Source organism: Marmota monax, unplaced genomic scaffold (assembly GCF_021218885.2).
Source record: "Marmota monax isolate L192 unplaced genomic scaffold, Marmota_monax_Labrador192_F-V1.1 WCK01_AAM20220418_F8-fsc00223, whole genome shotgun sequence".
NCBI lineage: Eukaryota > Metazoa > Chordata > Mammalia > Rodentia > Sciuridae > Marmota > Marmota monax.
Genome location: NW_026692990.1, coordinates 769,047 through 778,994, shown reverse-complemented (window position 1 = coordinate 778,994; position 9,948 = coordinate 769,047). Strand labels below are relative to the sequence as shown.

The following is a 9,948-nucleotide window of genomic DNA, read 5'->3' as shown; positions in this document are numbered from 1 at the left end:
CTATTCCATAACTTCTTCAAGGTTGGCTTCTTGGTTTCCATGAATGAGTTATAACATGTGGTATTTGTCTCTCTATGTCTTGCTTGTTTCATCGAACATAATAATCTCTAGTTCTGCTTATAATGCTAAAAAGACAAGATTTCATTTTTTTACAGCTTAGTAGTATTCTATTATGTAAATAAACCACATTTTCTTTATCCATTCATCTACTGAAGGGCATTTAGGTTGATTCCATATCTTGGTTGTTGTGAATAGTTCTGTAATAAACATAGGAGTTCATGTACCTTTTTGGCATAAAGATTTCATCAGTAGAGGAATTTATTCAGTTCTGAGCTATTCTAGCACCTGTGTAAGGAGAGAGAGCACAGGCACATTACATTGAGCTCAGACACCATTTTCCCTCCTCAGTCTTTCCACTCTCTCTCTTTTCAGTCTCTTTTTGTAGTTGGGCTATGTGTAGGTGGAGTACTATGAAAGAAAAGACACTTTCCCATCTTGTTGCAGGGGAAGAGGGAAAGTGCGTCAGTTGGGGTGTGGCTGTTTCTTTTATCAGGACCACTTTTCTCTCAGATAATTATAGGGCTCCCTTCCTTACCTCCTTCTGTTCTTAAGGCAACTAACTGCCTTAGTTTGTCTAGAATTGAAGTGTTTCCCAGGGCATGGGGTTTTCAGTGCTAAACCCAGGACAATTCCAGGAAAAGCAGATGGTTGATCACTCTAGTTGCTCAATTGTCTTCTTCTCAGTAAAGCCTTCACTGACAAACTACCTTGTCCAAGATAATTCATACTCCCTTCCTCACAGTTTCTGCTTTATTTTTCCGTTTCAAGTATTTGTTTATTTTCAGTCCTCCCCACTGCAAAATAAGCTCTCTGAAGATGAGTTCTTTTTGTCTGTCTTGCCACTGCTGTATACCTAACATAATAACCAATCAATACTGATTGGTGCATCTGGTTCATTCCTAGAAAGCTTGAGATATTTTTTTTTTTTTTTTAAAAGGCACTGAACTCCATCAGGCATGGTGGCATACACTTGTCATCCTGGCGGCTTGGGAGGCTGAGGCAGGAGTATCTGAGTTTACTGTCAGCCTCAGCAACTTGGTGAGGCTCTATGCAACCTAGCAAGACCTTGACACAAAATAAAAAATGAAAAATGGTTGGGGATGTGGCTCAGTGGTAGAGCTCCCCTGGGTTCAATCCGCAGTATATATATTTAAAAAATCACCAAACTCCAAGACCAGGAAGCTTACTACCTGTCACAGCCATTGGGGTCACTCTGCCAGGTATCCTATTAACAAACTTTTACCTGTCATTTAATTTTATCTGCGTAGGTTCCATTCTGTAATTTTGAGCTGTTTATTCTTAAAAACCTTTTGTATTAATCTCTTCCTTTAAATTCCATTGCCCTTGCCCTAGATCAGGCCTTATCACCTTTAGAGCACTGACTCTTACAACAAATCAAATTTGTCATGCTTCAATTTGTTTCCAGCTTCAAGCTTTTGCTTTAGTTGCTTTCTCTTGCCTGGAACATTATGTCCTGGATCTGCCAATGGCTGGGCCCATCGTTTCATCTGAATCTTAGCTGAAATGTCAGCTCTTTTTTTTTTTTTTTACTTGCTAAATTCTTTTTATTTATTTATTTTTTTATTGGTTGTTCAAAACATTACAAAGCTCATGATATATCATCTTTCATACATTTGACTCAATTGGGTTATGAACTCCCATTTTTACCCCAAATACAAATTGCAGAATCATATCGGTTACACACTCACATTTTTACATAATGGCATATTAGTGACTGTTGTATTCTGCTACTTTTCCTATCCCCTACTATCCACCCTCCCCTCCCCTCCCATCTTCGCTCTCTACCTCATCTGCTGTTGTTCAATTCTCTCCCTTGTTCCCCCCCTTTCCCCTCACAACCTCTTCTATGTAATTTTGTGTAACATTGAGGGTCTCCTACCATTTCCATATGCTTTCCCTTCTCTCTCCCTTTCTCTCCCCCCACTCGTCTTTGTTTAATGTTAATCTTTTCCTCATGCTCTTCCTCCCTGTTCTGTTCTTAGTTGCTCTCTTTATATCAAAGAAGACATTTGGCATTTGTTTTTTAAGGATTGGCTATCTTCGCTTAGCATAATCTGCTCTAATGCCATCCATTTCCCTGCAAATTCTATGATTTTGTCATTTTTTAGTGCTGCGTAATACTCCATTGTGTATAGATGCCACATTTTTTTTTATCCATTCATCTATTGAAGGGCATCTAGGTTGGTTCCACAGTCTAGCTATTGTGAATTGTGCCGCTATGATCATTGATGTGGCAGTATCCCTATAGTAAGCTCTTTTTAGGTCTTTAGGGAATAGTCTGAGAAAGGCGATAGCTGGGTCAAATGGTGGATCCATTCCCAGCTTTCCCAGGAATCTCCATACTGCTTTCCAAATTGGCCTCACCAATTTGCAGTCCCACCAGCAGTGTACAAGTGTACCCTTTTCCCCACATCCTCGCCAACACTTATTGTTGTTTGACTTCATAATGGCTGCCAATCTTACTGGAGTGAGATGGTATCTTAGGGTGGTTTTGATTTGCATTTCTCTGACTGCTAGAGATGGTGAGCATTTTTTCATGTACTTGTTGATTGATTGTATGTCCTCCTCTGTGAAGTGTCTGTTCAGGTCCTTGGCCCATTTGTTGATTGGGGAAATGTCAGCTCTTTAGGGACGATTTCCAGATTACCTAACCAAAGAAGCCCTACTACTCTTTCTTTTCCCTATTTCAACATCTATTATTTTCTGAAATTAATTCTTTTTACTTTACTTATTTGGATATTGTGTATTCTCTCTCCTACTAGCTGCATAAGAACAATATATTTTTTTTTCTGTCTAGTTCACTGTCCTATTTCCAGAGGCTAGCACAGTGCCCAGAGTATAATAGGAGGTTCTAGGCTAGTCCCCTCCAACCCATCTTGTACCATCATCTCTAGAGATCTCTCCCTAATGTGCCAATCTGAGCATGTCAATCTTCTGCCTAAAATCTTCACAAGCTCCCTATTGTCCCTGGGATAAAGTCACAGCTCCTCAGTGCAATGTTCAGTACTGTTTAGGAACCATGGGTACAGATGGTCCACAGTTTATTTCTGGTTCCCTCCCCATCTCCCCAGTTTAAATCCTCTAATTCAGACATATTGAACTAAGTACAGTTCCCATGGTCCAGGCTTTTTAACGTTCACATGCCTTTATTCATGCTGTTTCCTTTGCCTGGATGCCTGTCCTTTGTTTGGGCACTATGGAAACTCCCACTTCTTTAAGACTAAAGATAACAATGTATTTTATGAGCATCCTAGTTGGAAGGGGTTGGGGGTGGGCTGCTAAAACTTTCTTGCATCTGTATATGTACAGCAAACTCACTAGATTTACTTATCTGGGTAGTTGTTGATTTAAAAATGCTGCCAAATATTCACAGGATAGATTTTTCCCCTTTAAAAATTATAAATATTACCTCATATTAATTGTACAAATTAATGGGTTTCACTGTTATAAGTCTCTACATGCATAATATAATCCTTTAATCATTCCTGCATAACTTTTTTGGATTATTTTTAATTTTTTTCTAATTAGTTATACATGTCTGTAGAATACCTTTTGATACATCATACATAAATGGAGTATAACTTCTCATTCTTCTGGTTATACATAATGTAGAGTTACATAGGTTGTGTAATCAGGAAACACTGATTTAACAGACCTGTGGAGGTCAGAGTTAGGGAGTGAGCATGGTTAAGCACCTTCCAAATTCTATGTTCTATGTAATTGGCATGCTTTAAACTCAATACAATAACCAGACCTTATGGAGCTACCTTGACCCCTATGAGGTTGATATGCTAAATAATATGCAGGTTTTGTTTTGTTTTTGCAATACTGGGTATGAAATCCAGAGCTCCATGCATGCTAGGCAAGCACTCTACCACCGATCTGTACCCCTGTCATTCCAGGATAACTTTTAAAAAACAGCTATATGGAAGTGTAACTCATATGCCATAAAGTTCACCTTACCAGTGTACAACAAAAAAATTTTAACAAGTTTATAAGATTGCATGATCATTACTGCATTTCATTTTAGAACATTTCTATCACCTTAAAAAATTCCTTCTTACTTGTTTACATTTAATCTGAACTCCCACCTCTAGTCCTAAGCAATAATAGATCTGTTTTTTTTAAATAGAATAAGGTCTTTATTCTTTTTTTAATTTTTATTTTTTAGTTATAGGTGGACACAACATCTTTATTTTACATTGATGTGGTGCTGAGGATCGAACCCAGTGCCCCATGCATGGTAGGCGAGCACTCTACCTCTGAGCCACAACCCCAGCCCCATAGATCTGTTTTTCATGTCTATAAATTTGCTCTTTCTTCATATATCATATTTCTTTTTATAAAAGCACTATATAAAATGTAATCTTTTTTATATAACTTCTTTTGCTTATATGTTTTTTGAGGTTCTTCCAGATTGTATCAATACTTTCTTTTTTTGCTGAATAGTAATTCATTGTGTGCATATACTACATTTTATTAATCTATTTATCCTTCGAAGGACACTTGTGTTGCTTTTATCTCTTGGCTGTTGTAAATAACACTGCTGTGAACATGTGCATATGAGTATCTCTCTGAGATCCTGCTTTTGTTTCTGTTGGTTATGCCTAGCTATGGAATTTCTGGATCACATTGTACTTCATTCTCTCTCTCTCTCTTTGAGAAACCACCATACTGTTTTGTGTTGTAGCTTTACCATTTCACTTTCCTACCAATAATGCACTAATCATTCTGATTTCTCCACATCCTCACCAACACTTTTTTTTTTTTTTTTTTTTTTCGCTTGGGGTAATAGCCCTCCCACCTTTTTTTTTTTTTTTTTTTTTTGGCACAGGGTATTGAACCCAGTGACACTTTACCACTGAGCTATATTTCCAGCCCATTTTACTTTTTGAGACAGGGTTTTGTTAAGTTGCTTCAGGCCTCATTAAATTGCTGAGGCTGCCCTGGAACTTGCCTCAGCCTCTCAAGTTGCTGGGATTATGTGCATGAGAATTTCCCTAATGATTAGTAGTGTTGAGCACCTTTTCATGTACGTATTGGCCATTTGTATTCTTCTTTGGAGAAATGTCTGTTCAAGAATTTTGTTCATTTTTAAATTGGATTGTTGCCTTTAAATGTTTTTATTTTAATTCTTAGAAATTTGGGGATTTTTCAAGACTTATTTCCACTGTTGATTTCTAAGCTAATTTCATTGTGGTCACACAGAACACATATTCTTCAAGTTTTTTTGAGACTTGCTTTATGCACTAGAATATGGTTTATCTTGAAGAGTGTTCTATAGAAGCTTGAAAAGAATGTCTATTCTGAAATTGTTTGATCTATATACCTACCCTATATAAAGATGTATGACACATACCACATGTGTATTTTTTCTCCCTTTTGCTATTATTTTAACATCTATTACATTTACACATTATAAACTCAACAATATAGTATCATAGTTATTATTCAGTCAATCTTAACATTTTAAATAAATTAATAGAATAAATTAAAATCCCAGTTTTATATAGTCTTATGTGAGTGTCTACATATTTATCATTTCATTGTTTGTATTTGAGTATATTATCTGGTGTCATTTCTTTCAGCTAAAGCACTTCCTTTAATAATTCTGGCAAGGGAGGTTAGTTAGTCATAAATTCTCTCAATCTTGATTTATCTGGGAGTATTTATTTCACTGTTTTTGATAATTTTATTTTTTATTTCAGCACTTTGAACATGTCATTCTACTTACTGTCTCTGGCCTCCTCCATTGTTCCTCATGAGAAGTCAACAGTTAATATTGTTTCTTTCTTGTACATATTTCATTTTTTCTTGCTGCTTTTCATAATTTTATCTTTGTCTTTGGCCTTCAAATGTTTGAGTATAATTTATTTGATTACAATCAAAGCTTCCTACAAATCTACCCTCCTTATTACTCTCCCTTTGTCCACTTTCCTGTCAATGGATAAATGGATAAAGAAAATGTGGTGTATGTATTCACACACTGAGTTTTTTATTCAGCCATGAAGAAGAACAAAATCATGTCATTTGCAGGAAAATGTATGGAACTGGAGGTCATCATGTTAGGTGATATAAGCTCCACATAGAAAGACAAGTATCACATGTTTTCTCTAATTTGTGGAAGCAAATGAACAACAACAACAACAAAAGACTTGAAAGTAGAAGAGGAACTATTAGGGAAGGGGAACAGAGTTTTCTTTCTAAAATATTTCGTTGTTTAGTAAAAACTGGCTTTCTAGTAGTTGCTCTTATTTCTGCATAGCTTATTGGTGAGCCAATGACTGGACACAAGTTGTGCTCAATCAACTTGAACCAAGTAAGGCTTCCTTCCTCTACCACTGGATGTATGTATGAGTAGGGGAGGGAATTCAAAGTTCAGACTGTTTCAGGTTTTATTTTCTCTCCAGGTTTTATTTTCTCTTTTGAGGTAGCCTAGGTGCAGGTGGACTTTGAGGTTCCATCCAGGAATACGTTTGCTTCAACCAGGACTATAACTTCAGGGTAGTAGCATCTAAGCTATTAGTTTCTCACCCACTTGCCCGTTGTTAAGCAGTCACTTCCACTTATGTTGCTGTTGGTCCTGGGTATTAACTACTACTCAAATTGAGTGATCTCTCTTTGACAGTGGCAGAGAAACTTCTGGTGTTCATGGTCTGTACCACTCTGGCAGAACTTCTTTACTGGTCTGATTGAGGGATGAGGATGGGGAAACCTAAGGCCAGAATGCCATAATACCCATTCTTATTCCAAGTTCAGAACTTTTTAAAGTAAACACTTATTAAATTGTTATATAACTTTAGGCTCTTAAAAATGTGTTTATTTATCAATTTTGCCAAGTTTTTTAGTTACTTTTTGGTGGGAAAGTTTGCTGATCTCTTTATTCAGCCAGTGCTAGAAATCTCTCTGGAAAAGTCAGAAGAATGAATTGGATAATTTTCCTATATTCATATATGGATATACTACCAGTAAAACTCCATATCATGTACAACCACAGGAATGGAAACCTAATTAGGATAAGTTACTCCATGTATGTCAAAATACACTACTGTCAGGCATATCTAAAAAGAACAAATAAAAAATATCTCCAGATTATTTTAGTCACACTTTATATAAGCTCAAGAAACTGTAATTATCCATATCCAAAAGTATCACTGTCGGCTGGGGAGACCTTGGAATAGCAGTGGGGCGGCTCAGCGGAGGTGAAAGGATTGGCGAAAAGGAAAGTACCGGGGAAAAATGCAGAGTTGGAGTCGTGTCTACTGCTCCTTGGCCAAGAGAGGCCATTTCAATCGAATATGCCATGGCCTACAGGGAGTTTCTGCAGTGCCTCTGAGAACTTATGCTGATCAGTCAATTGATGCTGATGTAACAGTGATAGGTTCTGGTCCTGGAGGATATGTTGCTGCCATTAAAGCTGCCCAGTTAGGCTTTAAGTGTGCGTTGAGAAAAATGAAACACTTGGTGGAACTTGCTTGAATGTTGGTTGTATTCCTTCTAAGGCTTTGTTGAATAATTCTCACTATTACCATATGGCCCATGGAAAAGATTTTGCATCTCGGGGAATTGAAATGTCTGAAGTTCGCTTGAATTTAGAGAAGACGATGGAGCAGAAGAGTACTGCAGTAAAAGCTTTAACAGGTGGAATTGCCCACTTATTCAAGCAAAATAAGGTTGTTCACGTCAATGGATATGGAAAGATAACTGGCAAGAATCAGGTCACAGCTACGAAAGCCGATGGCAGCACTCAGGTTGTTGATACAAAGAACATTCTTATAGCTACAGGTTCAGAAGTTACTCCTTTTCCTGGAATCACGATTGATGAAGATACAATAGTGTCATCTACAGGTGCTTTATCTTTAAAAAAAGTTCCAGAAAAGATGGTTGTTATTGGTGCAGGAGTAATTGGTGTAGAATTGGGTTCAGTATGGCAACGACTAGGTGCAGATGTGACAGCAGTTGAATTTTTGGGTCATGTTGGTGGAGTCGGAATTGATATGGAGGTATCTAAAAACTTTCAACGCATTCTTCAAAAGCAAGGATTTAAATTTAAATTGAATACAAAGGTTACTGGTGCTACCAAAAAGTCAGATGGAAAAATTGATGTTTCTATTGAAGCTGCTTCTGGTGGTAAAGCTGAAGTTATCACTTGTGATGTACTCTTGGTTTGCATTGGTCGACGACCCTTTACTCAGAATTTGGGACTAGAAGACCTTGGAATTGAATTAGATCCTAGAGGTAGAATTCCAGTCAATACCAGATTCCAAACAAAAATACCAAATATCTATGCTATTGGTGATGTGGTTGCTGGTCCAATGCTGGCTCACAAAGCAGAGGATGAAGGCATTATCTGTGTTGAAGGAATGGCTGGTGGTGCTGTGCACATTGACTACAATTGTGTGCCATCAGTGATTTACACACACCCCGAAGTTGCGTGGGTTGGCAAGTCAGAAGAGCAGTTGAAGGAAGAGGGTATTGAGTATAAAGTTGGAAAATTTCCCTTTGCTGCTAATAGCAGAGCTAAGACAAATGCTGACACAGATGGCATGGTGAAGATTCTTGGGCAGAAATCAACAGACCGAGTACTGGGAGCACATATTCTAGGACCAGGTGCTGGAGAAATGGTAAATGAAGCTGCTCTGGCTTTGGAATATGGAGCCTCCTGTGAAGATATAGCTAGAGTCTGCCATGCACATCCGACCTTATCAGAAGCTTTTAGAGAAGCAAACCTGGCTGCATCATTTGGCAAATCAATCAATTTTTAAATTAGAAGATATATTTTCTGAAATCTCCTGGAAGCTTTTGTAGAGGTCACAGGATATGCTCACAGTTCCAACAATTTCTAGGACTGAATTATGAAACTTTTGGAAGGAATTTAATAGGCTTGGAAAGAATGGAATAGTCTATATTTTGAAATATTTTGTTTCAATGCATTACTATGCAGGACAAAAAGCTGTTAATAATAGAATCCTGCAAAGTTTTCATCAACCCATATTTTCATGCTACTTATGAAAGGCTCAACCTCCTTGAATTAATGTTAAGTGGCTTTTATCTGATTCAGTAAAGTTGGATTTACTTTTTACAAGGATGGAGCCTGGAGTATGGTTTGTCAGCAGCTGTGTTTGAAAGAAGGTGATCAAGTTATTTTAAATTTGGTTTTCATATTGGAAACAAATCAGTTATTAGAACAATATTAAAATATATATGGACTGACTCGTATAAATAAAGTGACCATCTCTTCCATTTCAAACTCTTAAAATTCTTGCAATTTAGGGATAGAATTTATGTATTTCAGGGGTTTTTAAAGGTTCCATTGAAGCTTACAAATCTGTTACAGTTACTCAAGAGTCTTATCTACAGAACTCAAATATTAAATGGAGACTCAAATGTATTATAGTAAGGAATGAAGATACCAAAATAAATGTCTTAATATTCAAAAAAAAAAACAAAAGTATCACTGTCATTCAATTTATATGAAATGGATGTGGAGGGGTTGATGGACTTTATATAGGGGAAGGCTAGTATCTTCCAAAGCCAACTACTACCCCTCTAACTACCTGGTATACTTATAAATCTTAGTTTTTGGTTGTGTTCCATCTCTTAGGTCACGGAATATTTTAGGGCTAGGGATCAGATCTAAGTGCTCTCTGGTCCCCAAACTTGTCCAGCAATAGCTTAGAACATAGAGGTTTTCTGTAAATGTTAGATGAATAAATCTACCAGCTGCAGACAAAAAGGTCAATCAATACCCAATAGAGCTCAGAGAGAGGTGACCCAATGACTTTATCCCTGTAGTGTTTTCTTTCATTTGTGGAAACAAAAAAAAAGTGGCTCTAAAGTAGAAGAGACACTGTTAAGGAAGGGGAA

The 9,948-nt window shown here is 37.1% G+C and overlaps 1 protein-coding gene across 1 annotated transcript; it reads left to right on the top strand.

Moving 5' to 3' along the window:
• The first annotated feature begins 7,246 nt into the window (after nt 1–7,246).
• LOC124098036 (dihydrolipoyl dehydrogenase, mitochondrial-like) lies at nt 7,247–9,331 on the top strand. Its single transcript, XM_046452588.2, is given in 2 exon segments — nt 7,247–7,516; nt 7,519–9,331. Coding segments are annotated over 2 exon segments (1,524 nt in total). The 5' UTR covers nt 7,247–7,320; the 3' UTR covers nt 8,847–9,331.
• Nucleotides 9,332–9,948: the final 617 nt, after the last annotated feature.